Source organism: Lithobates pipiens, unplaced genomic scaffold (assembly GCF_037356315.1).
Source record: "Lithobates pipiens isolate NorthernLeopardFrog02 unplaced genomic scaffold, aLitPip1_a1.2 Scaffold_19, whole genome shotgun sequence".
NCBI classification, from domain to species: domain Eukaryota; kingdom Metazoa; phylum Chordata; class Amphibia; order Anura; family Ranidae; genus Lithobates; species Lithobates pipiens.
In genome coordinates this window covers 332,592,940-332,615,534 of record NW_027507764.1, presented here as the reverse complement: position 1 = coordinate 332,615,534, position 22,595 = coordinate 332,592,940, and the positions used below count along the sequence as shown (strand labels likewise).

At 41.9% G+C, this 22,595-nt stretch overlaps 1 protein-coding gene across 4 annotated transcripts in view; it reads right to left on the bottom strand.

Annotated features, from left to right (window-relative positions):
* The window catches only part of RELCH (RAB11 binding and LisH domain, coiled-coil and HEAT repeat containing), a 208,430-nt gene that overhangs the window by 72,473 nt on the left and 113,362 nt on the right, over window positions 1–22,595 (bottom strand). For all 4 annotated transcript variants that reach the window (XM_077492057.1, XM_077492055.1, XM_077492056.1 and 1 more), the window contains 6 exons: window positions 20,760–20,850; window positions 18,478–18,549; window positions 15,153–15,293; window positions 12,309–12,473; window positions 11,196–11,343; window positions 6,833–6,989 (listed from right to left, as the gene is read on the bottom strand). In XM_077492057.1, the coding sequence (XP_077348183.1) occupies window positions 6,833–6,989; window positions 11,196–11,343; window positions 12,309–12,473; window positions 15,153–15,293; window positions 18,478–18,549; window positions 20,760–20,850 (774 nt within the window). The remainder of the gene's footprint in view (window positions 1–6,832; window positions 6,990–11,195; window positions 11,344–12,308; window positions 12,474–15,152; window positions 15,294–18,477; window positions 18,550–20,759; window positions 20,851–22,595) is intronic.

The following is a 22,595-nucleotide window of genomic DNA, read 5'->3' as shown; positions in this document are numbered from 1 at the left end:
CTGCTACTTGTAGCACACTGTGCCCGAAGGCGATAACCTCACGCCTCCTTACATCCACCTGATAAAATTTGGTGAATGTATGTACTGAAGACCAAGTTACGGCCTTATAGATCTGAGTCATAGAGGCCTGGTGACGCACTTCCCAAGAAGCACTAACCGCCCTGATCGAGTGCGCTTTGACTTGAAAAGGTGGAATCTTACCCCTTAAAAATCATAAGTCTGAGTTATAACTTGCCGAATCCACTTAGCGAGAGTGGATTTCAATGCTGCTTGTCCTTTCTTAGGACCCTCTGGCAGTACAAATATGTCTTCCGAATCTGAGCAGTCGTCTTTAAATAGACCTTGACCGCTCACACCACATCAAGACAATGTAGTGAGTTCTCTTCCCTAGAACATGGTTTTGGAAAATAATAATGGCAGGACAATATCTTGGTTCAGATGAAAACCTAAAACCAGTTTTGGCAAAAAACCTGGACGAGGTGACACCACTCTGTCCTCATGAATAATTAAGTATGGCTCTTTACAAGAAAGAGCAGCCAATTCCAAAACTCTCCCTGCTGAGGATATAGCAGCCAAGAACACTAGCTTCCTTGTCAGAAGGACTAAGAGAATATGCTGTATCGGTTCAAATGGCTGTTTTTGTAACACTGACAAAACTAAGTTCAAGACCCAAGGGTTCAAAGGTGATTTAACTGGTGGATTAAGCCTCATCACCCCTTGCATAAAACCCCGGACTAAAGCAAGCGGTCTTTGAAAGACCGATAAAGCTGAGACTTGGCCCTTAATAGTACTAAAGGCCAACTTCATCTCTACCCCTAATTGTAGAAAGGCAAGAATTCTGCCTATGATATACGTCCGAGGGTGCCAACTCTTGGATTCACACCAGGAAACATATGCCCTCCAGACTATAATATATAGTTCTGGAAGCTGGCTTCCTTGCATTAATCAAGGTAGGGATAACTGAACCGGATAGCCCACGTTTCTTCAGAATGTGGGTTTAAATAGCAGTTAGCGTTTGTAAGGTAGGATGGAATATCGGCCCGTGAGAGTAGGTCTGGCCGTAGTGGAAGGGCCCATGGATCCTCCACTGTGATCTTTACGATTTCTGCATACCATGACCTTCTGGGCCATGCTGATGCTACCAGAATTACCGGCTTTCTTTCCAGCTTGATCCTGCAAAGAAGTCGTGACAGCAACTGAATACTGAGAAATGCAAAGATCAGTTAGAACTGATCCCACGGGGTCACCAACACATCTGTTCAGCATGAGAGTGGATACTTTGTGCTGAACAAAGTTGACCAACTTCATGTTGAATCTGAACACTAGAAGCTCTACGTCTGGAGTCCCCTATCTTTGGCAAACAGCCCAAAAAATGTCGGGGTGAAGAGACCATTCCCCCGCAAATAACTGCTGGTGACTCAGGTAGTCCGCCTGCCAATTCTCTACTCCCAGATTGAAGACTGCTGATGGGCAGAAAGGAATGTTCTGTGCCCAAGTTAGAATATGGTTCACCACTGTCTGTGTGGCAAGACTCTTGGTACCCCCCTTGGTAATTGATATAGGCCACAGCTATGGCATTGTTGGATTGGATCCTGACAATCCCTTATCCTGAAAGTCCAGGCCTTCAGAGCCAGAAGCACTGCCTGAATCTCTAGGATATTGATGGGCAAGGCCCTTTTAGTTCTTGATCACTGTCCCTGGACAATTGTCTTCTCCAGTACTGCTCTCCAGCCTGAAAGGCTGGTGTCTGTCCTTACCACTTTCTAGATAACTGGCCTGAAGGATTTTACTTTCAGCAGATTCTGGGTTAGTAACCAACAACTGAGGCTTTGGGACACCCGCATTGGCAAGTCTAAAGCTTGGATAGTTTTGTTCCAAGCAGACAGGATACTGTTTTTCAACAGTCTTGAATGGAACTGGGCATAGGGAACCCCTTTGAATACTCCAGCTTATTTAGCGGTTTTATGGGAAAAACTCCTCTTGGTTGAGAATCCAATCCAGACTTTCCAGGTAACTGGTTGTAATGCGTACACTTTGCTCCAAACAAGCCACCGATTGGTATATAAGCAATAGATTGTCTAGCGGTTTTATGGTGGATCTTCAGGAACTGATTTAGATTCTTTTCAGTTGGTCAGCCAACATTGTTTTGCATTGTGGGTTGGAGCAGTAAAGCCCAACCATTGTGTAGCAAGGAGAGCCTGAGTATGTAATAAGCATTTATGGATTCCTTCATGTTCATATATTATATATACAAATTTTGCATACAAACAAGGTTTTAATAAAGTAAAAAGAAACTGAACTCAATATAAAGTTATGAAGCTGTAGGCCACAGGAGTGCCTGGGCCCACTCACATATCAGGAAGTGCACTGCTATTTTTCAGGAAAGATTCAGGACAAAGGGTTGATTTTTCAGCCTATTGCTTAAAACTAGCTTTACACACTTAACATTTCCTTGTTTAGCCCAGACTGATTCCCTCATCAAGGCTAAGCAGCATGATTAGAGGAATGTCAGCTGCTGGTTATTGTAAAATTCCTTTTGACTGGATGCCAGCACTGTATGGTTGAACATTTTTGAACAACCTCCTTCAACAAAAGTTGACTGAAAAATCAACTTTTGTTGAGGGAGGGTGCCAATGGGGCTATTCATGGCTTAAATTTTGGCTGATTCAGTAGGAATAGACTAAACGTTCAAGCAGGGTGTAGTCAGCTTTAGGCAACATTTCTAAACTCCCCTATGCTTTACTTTTTGATATCCGTTCTACTTTACCATACCCCAATATTAAAATATTTCAGCTATGTAAATAATCATATTTATAATTGCATATCTATAATCCAAAAAGCATTTAAACTTTCATTTTAGAAGACTTTAAACGAAAAAAAAAATTGACCATTATCCAGCATCTGTGTGTGGGGTTTGTCTTTTACTACACCTTAAAAGGCCATTTTTGCTTTTATCTATAGAGATGGGTGTATAGTAGGCTCAAATACACATATCTCCAGTTTCAATCCCTTAAACCAATTCTCATTGTGGTATTAAAACATCACAGCTTTTGAGTTGAGCCATATGTATGACTTGTGAACACACCGATTTTTGCCATACCTCACAGCTAAATTTGGTGCAAAAAAATGTCTAGGAGAAAACAAAATATCTATTGTTCCAAACATAAATTTTACAACCCAAGATGCAGGTCCATATGAGATAGATATTACTGTTCAGGCCCATGTCATATCTGCATTGTATCCAGTTTTTACTGCAGAAGTAAAGAAAAATACACACGAGCAGTAGACACTACACAAAGAGTATAAAATTACAAAGATACCGGTAACTAGAATAAGGCAACTGCTGTTCTCGGCTGATAAGGAAAGAAACTTAAAAAAACAATCTTATACAATACTAAACACAATATGGGTGTCTTCAAAATGACCAAAACAGACAGGTTTTTATAAGGCGTCTTTCCCAAAACTGGGCAAATGTGACTTTATATAAGGGGGGGAAAAAAAAATAAAAAATATATATATATATATATATATATATATATATATATATAATGACTAAAGAATCCTTGCATCAGCAAAACTTTGATCTGCAAATTGTTGAGGTTGGCTTTCCATATGCCAGCATCATTCATGAAGTGAAATGAAAAAAAAAAAATGGGCTTTTCAAAAATCATCTTGCACAAAGCTATTAGATGTTGCACAAAATCTCCCACTTAAATCCATCTGGAACCATCGTAAACAAGCCCTTCTTCAAAATCTTTAGAGGTTTTCCCAAAGCAAAGAATCTGTTAAGTGCCTGAGCTGGGGACTCTCTTAACTAAAAGGTGAATGGATTGAAGGGGACTTCATGTTCTTAAATGGTCCTCAAGATTACTCCTTCGCTCTACTCCGTTGAAAAAAAATTCAATGAAAAACACTGCTGAGCCATATGTTACCAGAACGATATATAGCTCACTACTTGAAAGAAAGCGTGGGATTTTGCAATAGGAAGTTATGATTTTTAATGTAACAAACATATAGATTCTTGTCAATCTTGAAAGTCCCAAACAATGTATGCTTTTTCTTCTGAGAGCATTTTTTTTCCACTCATACAAATAGCACTTCTTTATAATGGATCGTTTCAGAAAGGTCTAAATGACAAGTCTAAATGAATACATTTCTGACATGTCCCAACAATCAGCCAGAGTAGTATTAAAAAAAAAAAAAAGAAAAAGAAAAAAAGTTTAAAAAAAAAAAAGCACAAAAAAACAACATTGGGCTACAAAACTCACCTTCAATCTGAAGCAGTTTACCACAGTATATGTTTTACACAACAAGATGCCCACCATCATTCAGAGAAGAAAATATTGTGCAAGTGCAGGTCAGAACATAATGGGCTTATCCCTTAAGGGAATATCACCAGTGTCCTTCATTCATGTGAGCCTGACTGGACGCACGGCGCTGGAGCACCAAACAGCTTCCATCTAGCGAATTTTCGGTATCTCAGGATTGGGCACTGTGTTCAACACCCTCTGGTGTGCCTGCGCTACATCCAGGGAGTGAATAATGGCTCAGAGCAAGCAGCATGCCACTCGTTCCCAGGCCAATACTCCCCGACCTTCTTCAGCAGGCATCTTGACCAGGCAGTCCCCTGCTGCAGCTATGTCTGTGGGCATAGAAATGGGTAACAGAATGGAGGGGGCCCCCTCAAGTGCCGATCTCCTGGTGGCAATTACTGCTTGCAAAGAGACACTGACTGAAAAGATAGACTTTCTGGCAACAGACATCAGCCTACTTGGGCATAACCTTGATACGTTCCGTTGCTGGGTGTCAGCGATAGAAGACCGTCTCTGGGTTAAAGGACACTGTGCAAGACTGACTCTAAAGATCTCCATGCCCTCCAACTTCAGGTCAAAGCTTACAGGAGAAAGCAATTGACACTAAGGAGGAACAATACTTGAATCCTCATTCTCCCTGATGAGCAGAGGGAACCAAGCTTGCACAGCTTACCAAACAGTTGTAGACTATGGTCTTTGACCTTCTAGTGTCATTCACAATATAATGTGATAATTGCTCTCTGCATAATCCAGGACGGCCCAACTCAAGGAGAAGAATGGAAGAAAGGTCCCCTACTCTTCACATGACTGGCTTGAAATCTTCAAGATAAAGTCTAAAAATATACATATATAATAAAAGCACAACATATACCATGGAGGGGGGGAGGGCTGTGATGGTGGGAGCATTAAGAGGTTAAGTCTGGAGCTGGCTTTAAAAGCAGTCTTTGAACTTCAGTCAAATTACTTTAAGGCGAAGAGATAACATTATTGGCCTGTTATAGGCAGGAGAAATCATCTCCTTTTGCCCAGTGCACATACCTCAACACTGTAACCTCATAATTCAAAGGTGTAAGGCTCCAGCACTAGCTGACCTGTGTTAAACATTTGTGAACAATTCCAAGAAATTAACATGCACCGTGATTTAAGCCAAACCTTCATATTACATGAACAAACGTGGCCCTGTCCTTCTGGAAGGAAAATAAGATAGACATCTTTGGGGGAAGAACTATGTCTTGATGATAGCCGATAAATACTTGTCATGCCGCGTACACACGATCGGACTATCCGGCGGACCTATTCACATAGGGTCGGGGGCCAGTACCTAGGGGCCCCCTTATTAAAGGGGGCTCCCGAATTCCGATAAGCCCCCCGCCCACAGACAATGACAACCAACAGACAGGGTTGTTGGGAAGAGGCCCTTGTCCTCAACATGGGGACAAGGTGCTTTGGGGTGGGGGGCCGCAGCCCCTGCCATTGCGGCCAGAGAGTGTTGTGTCAACATCGCAAGGAAGAAGAAGAAGAGAAGGCGGCGGCGGCAACAGAAGACCGGGCCAACGCTAGTAAAAGAGCCTATAAGAAGATAGCCGAGGCCCGGCAAGAAGAACCGAAGAGTGGGACAAGACACCAAACTCGGAAGAAGACCCCCGGACGGCAGCGACGATGAAGAAGAAAGCCGGGCTCCTTCGCTAGTAAGAGCTAGCAAAAGATAGCGGAGGAGTCCGGTGAGAAGACCCCCCAATATGGAAGAGAAGACCACTGGTGCTGTCTAATAAATTATTTTAAAAACCTTGTGTTTTTTTATTTACATTTTTCCCCCTAGGTGAATGGGTAGGGGTACCACGTGCCCCATACTCATTCACATAGGGTAGAGGGCCGGATTCTGGGGGCCCCCTTATTAAAGGGGGCTCCCGGATTCTGATAAGCCCCCCGCCCGCAGACCCCGACAACCAACAGCCAGGGTTTCGGGAAGAGGCCCTTATCCTCATCAACATGGGGACAAGGCCCCCCCTTTCCCACAGCGCTCGGTCGTCCCCACCCCCTTTCCTGACTGGCCGGGCTGCGTGCTCGGATAAGGGTCTGCAATGGACTTTGAGGGGAACCCCACGCCGTTTTTTCGGCATAGGGGTTCCCCTTTAAATCCATACCAGGTGACGGGGCCTGCGAGGTGTCAATCTGGCTGATGGAGGCGGCAACATCGACTTCCTTCGCTAGTTCCGTCTACCTGGAGCCAAGTTCAAAATGACCGGCTTTTCTCCGTGTGTGAGCAAGTCCATTCATTTCAAAAGTCCGGCGGACTACCACACAGATGGGCGGATTGTCTTTTTGAAAGAAAAAGTCAGCCGGAGCCCATACATGGGCGGATTGTCCGGCGGACTCTGGTACGCCGTGTATTCCGATCGTGTGTACGCGGCATAGCGGTTACACTTACAAATTACTTAGTATGGATGCATGCATTTAACAAAAATATATCTGATGCCAAGTATTTTGAAAAATCTGGTGAAAACAAGACACCAACTTACAGCTGATTTACAACCCAAAGTAAAGTTTCCCATCCAGTGGTACCCTCGTGTTCCAGTTGGTAATCATAAAGCTGAAGTAGTACAGCCAGCTGCTCACGACTGCCAATGATGGTGGCTACATCTTGTAGAGGTGAGATGGGCCGAGGAAATCTGGTCACTAAAAAAAATAACGTAAGCAATAGTTAGACATGGCTTCTAGAATACGGAAATCTTCTTTTTCTCTTCAACCTACAACTTTCCTCAGACAGGTTATCAGTAACCATAAACAGAACTGGCACAACAACATCAATGCACCACAAAGCAGCGTGACAACAATGGGGATTTCCTTTGTAGACTTACAGGGAGGTGTCAATACCACAATGCCATCATATGCTAAGCTCCAGCTTCACTGGAAAAAATTGTCATTGTCACTCAGCTTTCAGTGAGGGTATGTAAAAGGAAAAGGGACTTTTTACACTGTAATCAATCTTAACAGAAAGCAAAGGAACAAAAATTGCCATCTTATCGAAAACAAAACCATAGTGCTCTTCCAACTGTAACCTGTAAGACAACACAACAAATGTACAAGGATATACTCTCTCACAAGTCACCTACACAATAACACAACCCCCTTAGTACACATGTCAAACAATACTTCAGTGTAAAGGCAAGAAAATCAGACAAAATAACAGAAGGTGGTAATACACAGTCTCTTATAAACAAACAGTCTCTTAACACAAGTAATGCTTTCCACAGCCCAATAACACACCAGTGTAGCACCCTAAAGGTTTCTTGTTAGCTGCAATTCATCTATCACAATAAATGCACTTTTCTTTTTCCAATTTTTATTTAGGTTTTGAAATGTCACAATACAAAAAGACAAGGGTACTACTATACTCAAATATAATTTTTTTTTATAAAGTGTGGTTTACATAGCCAGTATACAGAGTAAAACAGTTATAAAAATGGTGACGATAATAATATTAGACCACATTCCATTTATATGGTCTCCCCTTCCCCAAGTGTTGTCACCTAAGCTAGACCTTCTGGCATGAATTGGACTAGGAAGAGGGATGAAGGCAATGAATATAATGAAGGGAATGAATGGGGGGGGGGGGGGGGGGCTGAGTTTAGGGTTACCACCTTTTCTTCTTGCCAAACCCAAACACTTTAGCAATACACACATCCGGTGCCCCCATCAGAGTGACCCATTACATCAGGTGTCTCCATCAAAGTGCCACCTTACATCAGGTGTCCCCATCAGAATGCCTGCTTACATCAGGTGTCCCCATCAGAATGCCTGCTTACATCAGGTGTCCCTCCACACATCAGAGTTCTCCTCTCTCCCCCCTTCCCCCCTGTAGTCACAAATCACAAACTCTGCAAAAAGTCAGATGTTCTTTCCTCTCTCTCCAGTCATGTAATAAGTCAAATGACAAGGGGAGAGGAAGGATAGTCTGTCCTCATTATTCGGCAGTGCCAGTGTAGGTTCTCTCTAAAGCTGCCTGAAGGCTGGAGGGAGAACACCTAATCCACTCTTTAGCTATATTAGGGAGCCCCAGTCCGGTCTGAATAATGTGTCTGGGTTTCAGCCAGACTGAAAACCGGACACATGATTCAAAACCTAGACTGTCCTGTTGACTCTCAGACAGATGGCAACCCTAGGGGGCATGGAGGATCAGAAAGAAGGATTAAGATAATCTGGGTTGGTTTCAGGTTGGGCTGGGTCATCCCACAGTGATCATTTATTTTCTCCCCAATCATAGACACTATAAAAGAAATTACCTTACATTAGTTTTTGTATTTGTAGGGGAAGGTGAAATGTGTCCAGCAATTTCACATAGTGATATGTTTCTAGCCAATCCTGTTTAAAGAACAGCCATTCCTACTATGAAGGCTCTTTATGTACGTATCTGGAATATTTCCTTTACAGAGTTGAGTGAAAGATTTAGCATACTGCAGGATAAATTTCAATTTCCCACACAAATATATACTTTCAAGTTACAAACGTATAACAGTTTTGCAACATCTCACGGCTTGTTACTTAAAGGTTGTTCCACATTTTATGTTTCACTCTGAGTTTAGTAAACAGTAAACCAGGCACAGCTCTTGTAAATGTAAAATTGCTTAACAAGTACTTAACATTTTTTGGCAGAGCTTGCACGAATTCTGGACATCATCTTACTACCAGACCAAACATTATTAAAGTAGCCCTGTGCACAAATATTACCATCTATATTAGGGGCCTGTGTTTATGGGGTGTGATGAGCAAAATGCAGTGTGCTTTTGCCATCAGTTTGAGATGATTCAGAAACCATTCAGAATTCATTGCAACTGTGTTTACCTGTGATTTGCATTTTCTTTCCCATAGACTTGTATGGGGAAGAAGCAATTCTGAAGTAAATGAAAAACTAACACTTGTCCTAACAGTTTTGCAGAAATGGGTTACTAACAGAAAGGTTGAGTTTTTTTTTTTTCCCAACCAGAGAAACTGCAGTTTCAGGTCCCATTCAGTGCTGGGCACCTGTCTAAAGTGTAGGCGCCTGTCATGTGATCTGTGCTAGAGGAAAGGATTAGGGCTTATATGGGTTGTTCTTCCCTTTCAGCAGAATCTGGAGCTTCATTTTCTATGAAAAGTACTTTTATTACACTTTATTTTTTCATCCCAGCTTTTATTGGTATCACACACACACTATATTATATTAATATATATATATATATATATATATATATATATATATATATATATATATATATATATATATATATATATATATATATATATATATATATATACACACACACACACACACACATACATACATACACACACACACATACATACATACATACATACATATGCACACACATATACATACACACACCAGGGGTGCTCAACCTGTGACTCGCAACCTTAAACCTAATATGATTAATTAATAGAAAAGGTAAAAAACAGCCCAGATAAGCGCATGTCCAGCTTCCCGACTCGTAATCCCATAGAATCACAGTGCAGTGAGTTGACAGCCGCTGAGGAAGCAAGGGCCAGATAAGCCAATGCTTCCTCTGTAGTGCCAGCTCCTGTCCCAGACAGAGTGACACTAAGTGCATTCCATCTCCTATCCCTAGAGGTCTGGAGAGCAATGCCAGCAGAAGCTGCAAAGAGGATAAAAACACATACACTGGGCATATTAGCAAAGTTTTAACGACTAGTAAGCTGCGTTTACACTGATGCACTGCAGTTTAGCCATACTGCGGGTGTAGTGCGGCTTTCCTGCAGGTTAGCTGCACTGAGCCATATAATTCTATAATATCCTGCGGATTTGCTGCTCCTTGCCATACACTTCTATTATATCATTCGGGTTTGGTGCGCTTTCAGAAAGTGCGAAACAACTGCAAGACATAATAGAAGTTTATAACAAACCGCAGCCAACCTGCAGGTGCATTGCGCTGCACCCACAGTGTGGGCAAACCACAGTGCATTGGTGCGAAAGCAGCTTTGTAAGGGAATCAGGACAATAGGGGCTCATTTATATTTGCAGTTTGGCAGTGGTAAAACCCCATAGCCGAGATGTGTTTTTACCACCAACCACTGGTGTAGTGTCAAGGGTAGCAATGGAGACCCCATTCCATGCTCTAGGGGGCCCGTGCGACCTCCCTATCACATTCTGTTTTACACTTGGGACAGGAGAGGCAGCATGTACAGGAACAAATCCTCTATTTTTGATTACTTTTTACAGTCTTTGTAAAAAGTAAACCAAGTCAGTGATCACGCTAGTGTCAGCTGCTCTTGTGATTTGAATTAAAAACAGTAGGTAAACATCCAACAGGGACTGGTCCCACGAAAAACGATGATCCGGATTGCATCAATTTTTTTATTTTATTTTGAATAGCATAATGAAGAATTTAAATTCGGAATCATTTAATTTCACTGTGGACCAAATCACTTAAGTAACCCGCGCTCTACAAAATGTGACATACACGCCACTATAAAGAAGAAATAAAACAAAATGTGAAGACCATAAGAAAGAAGCACTCTGCGGCATAGGATATTACACAGTCTCACATGTTGGGACAGCTGAGTCAGATACAGGAAAATCATACAGCTAGCAGATCTATTTTAAGGACAAGTAGACAGACTGTAATAGAAGTTGGAAAAAGCATATCAAAGTTTTTTTTGTGTGTATGTGTGAATAAACCACTACTGCTTTATAACCACTAATGTATGGTATGCAACAAGAGACAAATGGAAGACAAACGGGAATAGCTCTTTGACTGCCAAAAATTGCAACATCAGTCCAATACACATACAAGCACATCTCCAGGGTACAAAGAAAGAACATAGCTCACAATAATGATGTAAAATGACAGCATGACCTTTTCATACCTTCTATCTGAGGTATGTCTCCCTGAAGCTTGGCTTTACTTGTAAATGGTGCGTTTTGTAATACGATTGCAAAAAGGGAAGGGATAAGGGACTGCAAGGCAGATAAATACATGTGCAGTTTGTGTTCATCCAGCCCGTGTTCTCCTTCCTGAAGTTGAGAAAATAAGTCATATAATGATTGGAAAAAAAAAACACAAGGTATTAGTTATTTATACTCCCTACTTACAAGAAACCTCACACTGTAACTGCTTTGAGCCAGGGCATGCACCCTTATAAGGGCAGCACAGTGGTGTAGTGGTTAGCACTCTCGCCTAGCAGTAAAAAGGGTCACTGGTTCATATCCCAACCACCACACTATCTGCCTGGAGTTTGCATGTTCTCCCTGTGCCTGCGTGGGTTTCCTCCGGGTACACCGGTTTCCTCCCACACGCCAAAGAGATGCAGGTAGGTTGATGTCTGTCCAAAATTGGCCCTAGTATATGTATGGGGACCTTGGATTGTGGGCCTCTTGAGGGCAGGGACCGATGTGAGTGTGCAATGTACAGGGATAGGGACAATTGTAGACACTCACTCAGGTTGAACTGGATGGTCTGTGTCTTTATTCAACCTTACTATGTAATAAGGAATTTGTATACTGTGATTTGGGGTAGTAATTGTCTATAGGAATAATAGTGAATGAACAACTTTTTTTTTTTTTGCAGGTTTGCAGAAATCTCCTATTGGGGACATTTTAATTCACCTCTTGTCCACTTGAAAGGAACTAAAAGTCTCCCAAAACTAAAAAGATATTCCACCTTCGACTTCCGTCAGTGTAATAGTTGCTCCCAAAGGAAAATTTCCTGTCCAATCACTATGTTCTGGTGGCAATGGTCATCAATACAAAAAAAGAGAGAGACTGAAACATTTACTGGTGTATTTAGTTCAGTTTACTGTTGATTATTTGCTCCTAAAAGGTCATGCCAGAGCACCCCAGCGAGTTTTACCGCACGTATCCAAGACACCTTAAATTATATACTAAATGCAATTTGCTTAAACCACAACACGTAGCCTTTATTGTGTTTTGCAGTGGGAGTGTTGCTATGAACCTGGGAACTACTAGAAGACTGAACTTACCCTGAGGAGTTTTTCAATCTTGCTGAGAAGAGTGGGAATAAGATGAGACTGAAGATTACCAAGTTCCATAGTCCATGCAGCGTAAGCCGGTAAGAACACCTGGTGAGTGGCACTCACCACCCTTTCTGATGGGTCACCTAAAGCTGTTAGCAGGAGCTCAAACCCCTAAATCAGTTGTAGGAAAAAAAAGAAAAAAAAAAGAAGAAATCAGGCGTTATATATTTAAATTTCTTTATACAACATGCATTAATTGCTCATGAATATATGAGAGCATACCTCCTTACAGTGTAAACAAACTGGTGTTTTTTTTTGTGTCTCCGTGTGCTGCATCAAGTGACCCATGAATGTTTGTGGGCGACTATAGGCAGGTATTGGCTGCTACTTACATAAAATGGCCACATACCTGAGTACAGCCGCCCACAACCATTCATGTCCACGGGTGGCTGAAGGCAGCACCAGAGGCTCCTGGGCACCAAAATATGCCAGTTTTTTTAAGCTGTAAGGAGGAATGTACTTGTGTGCATGAGCCCTAAAAGCGCTTTCCATTCAGCAGTTGCAGACTTAGTTTGCCTCATGAAATGCACATAGATGAGAACTATGAAACTATATGCATGAAAAATATTTTCTCAGCTCAGATGCCCTAAATAAGAGTGTAAATGTTTGGAATTGATATGCTCAACCTGTGGTCTGCAGCCTCAAACCTATGGCGACCCGCACGCATAGCCTCCTTCGGATGCATGCCGCCCTACTGAATGATTGCCGGTACTCCATAATCCAGGTGCCTGTGATAAACAAGCTGCTATTGCAGCTGACTCCCAGCTCTGGACAGGGAGCCTTTAGCTGAGTGAATTACATCTAAAGGCATTCATATAGGGGTCAGAAGGTGGATTCTTGCAGTTGTGTAAAGCTCTTGGTGTCATGCCCGAAGCATGAGAATGCATTAGGTGTCATTTTATCTTTGCTTAACCTGTTGAAGCTCAGTGCATGCAAATATGTGGCCTCTCGATGGCCGGGCCTTGGTGCCGAGTGGCAGCATATTTGCGCGCAATGGTGCCAATAGAGCTGTGTCATGCATGCGCCCAGCGCTATGACTGGCGGCTACTTGCGATAGGGCGTTTTCTGATCATATGACCTCTGTGACAGCCAATCCCAGCTGTCAAATGGGCAAAAACCCTGCCACGCCTCCTGGAATTCTATAGCCCATAAAGTGGCGGCAGGAGCTGGTGCCAAGGAGTTAATAAAGAAGATTATTGCACTACTAGAGCATGTGCTTTCATAGTCTGTTGTCTTATGTTTAGATTGTCCACAGTCCCTGTTTTTGCAGTTAAAGAGATGGCTGCAGCACTGGTTCAGAGCTTTTTTTGGCTGCTCACACCTGAACGTGAGTGGGATAATGGTAATCTGGTTGATAATAAAATGTGATTTTTGTGTTTAAACTGTGGGTAAATACCAAATGGGGATTAGTCCCACGGTAAATGATGATCCCGATTGTGGTTTAAAATCTTCATTAAGCTATTCAAAATACTGAACCCTTTTATTATGGCTCGTGACCATTTTTTCATTGAATATTTTTCATGAATATTGAATAGATTCACACTTTCACCTAGTTTCATTTGAACTGTTCATTATACAGTGGCTGGGGCAGTAAAGCGTTGCTTGTTTTAGCGGCGCTTTACCGCCGCTAGCCTGGTGCTTTTAACACCCGCTAGGGGCCGAAGAAGGGGTTAATACCGCCCATGTAGAGCTTCGGCAGCGCGGTCCATTAATTTCAGTGTGCAGGGGTGGTGGAGGAGTGGTGTATACACTGCTCCTCCACTGCCCCAACAATGCTGCTTGCAGGACTTTTTCTAGCATCCTGCAAGTGCACCGCTCCAGTGTGAAAGCCCGGGTGCTTTCACACTGGAGTGGCGATTTGCAGGTGCTATTTTTAGCGCTCTAAAGGCCTGTACAGCGCCTCAGTGTGAAAGTGGCCCAAGTTAATTATTCACAGGTGGATCAGTCACCAAGTTTGTATTGTTGTTTTAGCACTTGCACTTTATTATGGTAAATGTCATTATTACCCGTTTTAAAGTTTACAATACTTAACATGCACTTTTATATGTTTCATATTTAGAACTGCATTTATGCACATTGTTCTTGCTGGTATTGCACTAGCAACACAGTTTGTTCATCACTTTCACAATTTGTCTGATTGTTGTGCCAGCAGCTATTACCTATTAGATATTAGCGCAGTAATAATGCTTTACTTATTCAGTTTTTTTTTGTTTTTTTTAAAAGGTATGTGTCCCCATTGGGAAGATCAACTGATGGAAAGAGCAGCACTCCAGGTCGGTGTTTACTCAGAAAGCATTTCATGTGCACAGACTGACATTTTGGCGACATGAAGATCTTGCCTCAGAGTTATGGCATTTTAATTGGTTATGGTTTTAACAGTACCAATACTGGCTTTAGCTTTTACTCTTAATTACTCATGAGGTAGGTGTGCAGGATAGTACTACTACAAATGTATAAACCACCTGTAGAGATTTTTTCCTCACCTTCTTTTGACGACAGTTGACCCCTGAGCAAGAGAAAGGGGATATCCAAAACATGGCAACTGATACCAGTTCAAGAGGTGAAGGAAAATATCCAAATGGAGAAACCTGTTCTGATGTCAGACATCAAAAGCCAGATTACTTTTGATATTCAACATCACTTTGGGAAGATTTCTTCTTACAATCAGTTTTTTTCAGGACAGGGACACAGAGAGCATAAAGGGCCAAGATATGAACTAACACTTTCACTCTCTAACCAACATAAAAAATAGGTCTTGGGCTGTGTATGGAATAGTCACAGAAATCTCACCTGTTGATATTTGTCAGGATCATCAATGTACCCCATAATAATGCCGAGGCTTTTGATCACAGCTTCTCTCACCATATCCGCTTTGTCTTCCATTAACATTTGTTGTAACATGGCCAGCACAAGAGAGCTCCTGATTTCTTTCTGAAAGCAAATAAGTAAACTCACATTTAGGAGACAGAACGGATCTGTGCCCTTTACTCTCACAATAAAAGCAAATAGTAAAAAAAAAAAAAAAAAAAAAGCTTACATACACAGCAGGGTTCCATATACAAAACGTACTGCTTTCATGTACAGTCAAACAAGTCAAAAAACTATTTCTTAGTCTTGTTCTTTTCCTCAGTTTACGCGTATAGTGATTGCAAAATAACATACATATCATACTTGCCTACACTGTGCAGCTCGTTTTGCACAGAGTGACCCCGAACATCCTCTTCTGGGGTCCCCTGGTGGCTCTCATGGCTCCTCCCCGCATCAGATAACTCCCTAGGAGAAGCGCTCTCCTGGGGGGTTTACCTTGTGGGCACGCTGCTGAGTCCAGCATTTGCGTCCATAGACACGAATGCCAGATTTGGCCCCTTGTCCTTGGATTTGATTGACAGCAGGGGAAGCCAATGGCTGCTATCAATCTATCCAATCAAGGGCCGAGAACCTCGGGCAGAGGAAGGCATGTGAAATTCCATAGGACGCATTAAGGTTAAAAAAAAACAAAAAACACGAGGACTTACATCCCCTTTAAAGCTGCTTTCACACTGAGGCGTTTTTCAGGCGCTTTAACGCTAAAAATAGCACCTGTAAAGCACCTGAAAACTGCATCACCTGCAGCCCTAGTGTGAAAGCCCAAGTGCTTTCACACTGGAGCGGTGCGCTTACAGGATGAGAAAAAAAGTCCTGCAAGCAGCATCTTTGGGGCAGTGCGGGAGCGGTTCAGCAGCGCCACTTTTAACCCCCTTTTTAACCCATTAAAAGCTCACCGCTAGAAGTGGCAAGGCTTTGCTTAAACAGCGGTAAAGCAATGCTAAAACTACCGGCACTTTAACGCTACCGCCCCCCACACCTCAGTGTGAAAGTAGCCTTAGGGATGTTTTCTTCGGTATCTTTCTTCCAAACTAGAAAGGTTACGCTAACCAGTAAAACAAAAGGAAGTTGCTCAAATGGTGCTTACAAGTGCCATTTACCTGCTTATTACCTTATATTTTCTGGTAAGAGTTTTATTCAGAGGGGGGTGTGAGCACTCCCCTGGTTTTTCCCGTGTGGTGGTGTCGGTGAAAACTTAGCCATCTTCTACTTATAGAAACCCCACTCCTCACTATCATATGGACTATTTACCATTTTAATGATGGACTTTTTCAACTATGCACTTTGTTGATTTTATGTATTGCATGATCATATGTGTTTGATATATATGGTTATATAGATTACACCAAACGGGTGTCTTTAAAAAGTGCTGCCTATATTTGTGTGTGCTGCAGAGGTTGAAGGGGTGAGGGTTCAGCCTGTCAATACATAGACCATACACCGCACACTGCATCAAATTGGTCTGCATGGCTGTCGTCCCAGAAGGAAGCCTCTTCTAAAGATGATGCACAAGAAAGTCCACAGTTTGCTGAAGACAAGCAAACTAAGGACAAGGATTACTAAAACCATGACCTGTGGTCTGATGAGACCAACATAAACTTATTTGGTTCAGGTGGTAGCAAGCGTTTGTGGCAGCAACCAGGTGAGGAGAACAAAGACAAGTGTGTATCATGCCTACAGTCAAGCATGGTGGTGGGAGTCATGGTCTGGGGCTGCATGAGTGCTGCCGGCACTGGGGAGCTACAGTTCATTGAGGAACCCATGAATGCCAACATGTACTGTGACATACTGAAGCAGAGCACGATCCCCTCTCTTCGGAGACTAGGCCGCAGGGCAGTATTCCGACATCAGAAGGACCCCAAACACACCTCTAAGATGACCACTGCCTTTCTAAAGAAGCGGAGGGTAAAGGTGATGGACTGGCCAAGCATGTCTCCACACCTAAACGCTATTGAGCATCTGTGGGGCATCCTCAAATGGAAGGTGGAGAAGCACAAGGTCTCTAACATCCACCAGCTCCATGGTATCATCGTGGAGGAGTGGAAGAGGACTCCAGTGGCAACCTGTGAAGGTCTGGTGAACTCCTTGTCCAAAGGGTTAAGACAGTGCTGGAAAATAATGGTGGCCACACAAAATATTGACATTTTGGGCCCAAAGTGGACATTTTCACTTAGGGGTGTACTCACTTTTGTTGCCAGCGGTTTAGACATTAATGGCTGTGTGTTGAGTTATTTTGAGGGGATAGCAAAGTTACACTGTTAAACAAGCAGTACACTTACTACTTTACATTGTAGCAAAGTGTAATTTCTTCAGAGTTGTCACATGAAAAGATATGATAAAATACAAAAATGTGAGGGGTGTACTTGTGTGAGATACTGTATGCATGTACAAGCTATTGGGATCTGAGCACATTTTGTATCTGTTGTATTGCAGGTCAGTGGCCAGACCTAAACCTTGCAAAGTTTGCTAGGAAGGCAGTGTGAAGAGGGATCATCCAAATTTTTTTAGTGTTAACATGTGGTCACATCCCTTTAGCACCTGGTAGATTATTTCCATGTACAAGCTATTGGGATCTGAGCACAAAAAGGAGGAAGCGGAAAGATCTGAGCACAGAGATAACTTATTCCTCCCACCGATACCAATGATGGGGCACTATGCCTCCCACTGACACCAATGATGGGGCACTATGCCTCCCACTGACACCAATGATGGGGCACTATGCCTCCCACTGACACCAATGATGGGGCACTATGCCTCCCACTGACACCAATGATGGGTCACTATGCCTCCCACTGACACCAATGATGGGTCACTATTCCTCCCACTGACACCAATGATGGGTCACTATTCCTCCCACTGACACCAATGATGGGTCACTATCCCTCCCACTGATGGTGAGGATGGGGCACTAATAATTCCCCCAATACCAATAATAGGACATTGTTTACTACCACTGGCCATGGTCTGACTGGTCTTCCTAAAAAGACTGAAGGACAACAAACTGGTCCTTTGTTTAGAAAGTTTGGAGACCTGTTATAGAACATCATACGTTTTCTAAAGCTAAACACAGCAGACAACAGTCTCTCTCTAAACGGCTGTTGGGAGCAATACAGAGCAGACAGAGGAAGGGGAGTCATAACTTTTCCACAAGAGTGTCTCTCATAAATGTGATCTACTTTTCTTTTTAAAACGAATGTCTTGAAATAGGCAAATAAAATAAATATGTATGCATTATTGCATATTTACTCACAGGAAGATATGGTGCTAGATCTCCACATGACTCTGCCACAAGAAGCCTTCTTTCGGGGTATTTGTGATTGATCTGAAAGACAACACGCATTATTGCTCATGAAGTTAACTTGAAGTACAACTAGAAGGAAAAACTCTTGTTTTGGACAGAATGCAGATGGATTAGAAGGCCTGTCAGTTTTTATTGCTGTCGGTGCCCCCATTAGGGAGATGTACCCACTCTATGTGTCCTGTTTACCATTATGAAATTTTGGGCTGTCCCCAGAAAAGTAATAGAGGTGAAATCTTCAAATGGGGACACTAGTTCTAGTAACCCGAGGGGTTCCCAAGGGATTCCTTTTTTTTTTTTTTTTCAGGAACTTTCTATTACGTCCTGTTTGGCTATGGGACAGGAAGCAGAGGTAAATCTCCGCAATGGGACACACACAGCTAAATATGTAACTGACAGAAGCTATAACCCTCCCTTACTCTATGCAAAAAAAAAATGTTTGCCTATAGTTCTACTTTAAAGCAAAAACAAAATCAAAAATCAAACAGCTAAATTACAAGGTGAGAAAAATATAAAATGTGTGTTCGAACAAAGACAGACAGACAGAAGTGGCTTGCTTTCACCAAGGACTAGATTAAAAAAAAAGGGCATATAGAATGAGGAAGTGCAAAATCTTTGCCAAGTATCAACACATATTTAATCTCGGAAACAAGAAGAGCATACGACGATAAAGGCCTGCTACAAAATGAAACAGCTTTCCAACTACCCAAGGCTTAAATGGAATGCATTTTAAACCCTCAATTGCAATTTAGTTTTTATCCTATAGTGCCAAACACTAAGCAGTAAGATTCAAAGCTTCAAGCTAGACATTGAATGTTTCAAATAGGTTTACTGTGTGGCTGCTAACCATAACAGATGTTGCAAATGTATTGCAACAAGTGAATCCTCTAAGGTTTAAAAATCCCAGAGCCCACTTGTTCAAAATAAATCTTTAAAAAAGTTAGATATTTTGGGTACCGGAGATCTTTGGATATTTACCCAACCATGAATTAACATTTATTTTGGGTAATGTATGCAAAGCAACACACGCTTTGATATGAAAATATTTATGTATTTTGTATTTAGATGATCGTAGCGATCACAGGGCTATACCTTGTTGGTCTATCACTTTTAGGGCTAGACCAGGGATATGCAATTAGTGGACTTCCAGCTGTTGCAGAGCTACAAGACCCATGAGCCATAGCAAGACTCTGACAGCCACAAGCATGAAAACCCAGACGCAGAGCATGAAAACCCAGACGCAGAGCATGATGGGACTTGTAGTTTTGCAACAGCTGGAGGTCCGCTAATTGCATATCACTGGGCTAGACTATATGCGCGATTTTAATTTCTACAAATTTACCTACCTTCTGACAGTCATCTGAATAAGCTGGGACTAAGAAGGAATCGCTAGCTGTAGGAAAATGATTACTAAACAAATAGAACAACTGGTTCCTTATGGAGTAAGCTACATGGGTAACATGCAGTAGCAATCATTCCTACATGATTGTATGATGTGGCATTTACAAATTTAACAAATTCACTTCCTAGGAAAAAAAAAAAAAATTTCTCCTGTATAAATCTAGCTTGTTCAGATGAGTGCCAGGAAGTGGTTAAAATCATCCACATAGCTCTATCCCAACATATAAATCCATGGTTTTTGACAGATTTACAGGATATGAAGTGAAGGAGTGAAGACGAGGGGTAGGTAATACTTGGGTGTATACTAAGCCTGATAAACTATGGAAGTAGTAAAGAGTTTAAATATGCTTTTCCTACATCCTCCTATCTTCTGCACCTAAAATATGATGGTTTGAATAGTCTTTTGCAGACTCTTAGTGGTAACCTAGACAATTTTAATGCTTGGTATGTTTACTATTTGACAAAAGTGTAATATGCACTATTTTAACCCCCGAAAGCATATGAACATGGCTAAACAACCAATGAATTACAGAAATGTGTGTGGTGTGCAGTAATAAAACAGGGAGAAAGCCTATGCCAAAATAATCAATACCTATTACCTAAGATTAAAGTAAATTACTTTGTTCCTGCCAAATTCTCAACAATATCGTGATAGAAATCCTGCCAATTAAACTTGGCAGTTAATGACCGGCACTGAATGTTTATGTTGTCTTAGAAGGAACCAGATAGGACATGAAAAATATAAACAGCAAAATATGAAAAAATGAAACTAAAGTAGGATGAATACAGAGTTTAATGTTTGGGGTTCAATGAATGGCAACTGGAAATCCAACCTGTTCCCAACACTGTGGTAAAAGCTCTGCTTCAACTCGCGTTGGTCCAACATGTCTGGCAAAGGCCACGCATCCAGTTAAAATCATTTGTCTATATGGGAGAAAAACAAGTTATTAATAAAAACAAAAATAAATAGCAGTCTCTCTCTCTCTATACACCTCCATCAAGAGAATATATATATATATATATATATATATATATATATATATATATATATATATATATATATATATATATATATATATATATATATATTACATACATACATACATACATACACACAAATCAGGTGAGGGACCTGCATAATATTGCTATGGATACAATGCGATTTGAGCCATACAAAATGTATGGCTCAAATTGCACCCCAGACATCACATGATCACATGCACAGGAATGCGGTGTGATGCCTGTGCGAATGACATGTGGTGTTCCGCTTGCACAAGTGTGTACCCCAGGCTTTATTGAAGCAAAAATGGGTCATCTTATTATAATTGAATTGTATTGAATTTTTAGTTCACCTGTAAAATAGTTTTTATTAATACATTAAAAAGGGACACGGAGTGTCTTCATGTCCACATGAATAAAGGTGTGCCATCTTCACGTGGTCGCTGGCAAAAAAAAAAAAAAAAAACACACTGGAAGCTCCCTCCCCAGTTTAACACCTCATTATTAGGCAAGGCTTCTGTTTTTGTAGCAAGCCATGAACTATAAAAGGAAGAGGAGTGGGATCTCTGTGCCCAGTGAAGAACGCCAAGAAAAGAATACAGGTCCTTCTCAAAAAATTAGCATATTGTGATAAAGTTCATTATTTTCTGTAATGTACTGATAAACATTAGACTTTCATATATTTTAGATTCATTACACACAACTGAAGTAGTTCAAGCCTTTTCTTGTTTTAATATTGATGATTTTGGCATACAGCTCATGAAAACCCAAAATTCCTATCTCAAAAAATTAGCATATCATGAAAAGGTTCTCTAAACAAGCTATTAACCTAATCATCTGAATCAACTAATTAACTCTAAACACCTGCAAAAGATTCCTGAGGCTTTTAAAAACTCCGAGCCTGGTTCATTACTCAAAACCGCAATCATGGGTAAGACTGCCGACCTGACTGCTGTCCAGAAGGCCATCATTGACACCCTCAAGCAAGAGGGTAAGACACAGAAAGAAATTTCTGAACGAATAGGCTGTTCCCAGAGTGCTGTATCAAGGCACCTCAGTGGGAAGTCTGTGGGAAGGAAAAAGTGTGGCAGAAAACGCTGCACAACGAGAAGAGGTGACCGGACCCTGAAGAAGATTGTGGAGAAGGACCGATTCCAGACCTTGGAGGACCTGCAGAAGCAGTGGACTGAGTCTGGAGTAGAAACATCCAGAGCCACCGTGAACAGGCGTGTGCAGGAAATGGGCTACAGGTGCCGCATTCCCCAGGTCAAGCCACTTTTGAACCAGAAACAGCGGCAGAAGCGCCTGACCTGGGCTACAGAGAAGCAGCACTGGACTGTTGCTCAGTGGTCCAAAGTACTTTTTTCGGATGAAAGCAAATTTTGCATGTCATTCAGAAATCAAGGTGCCAGAGTCTGGAGGAAGACTGGGGAGAGGGAAATGCCAAAATGCCTGAGGTCCAGTGTCAAGTACCCACAGTCAGTGATGGTCTGGGGTGCCATGTCAGCTGCTGGTGTTGGTCCTCTGTGTTTTATCAAGGGCAGGGTCAATGCAGCTAGCTATTAGGAGATTTTGAACCACTTCATGCTTCCATCTGCTGAAAAGCTTTATGGAGATGAAGATTTCATTTTTCAGCACGACCTGGCACCTGCTCACAGTGCCAAAACCAC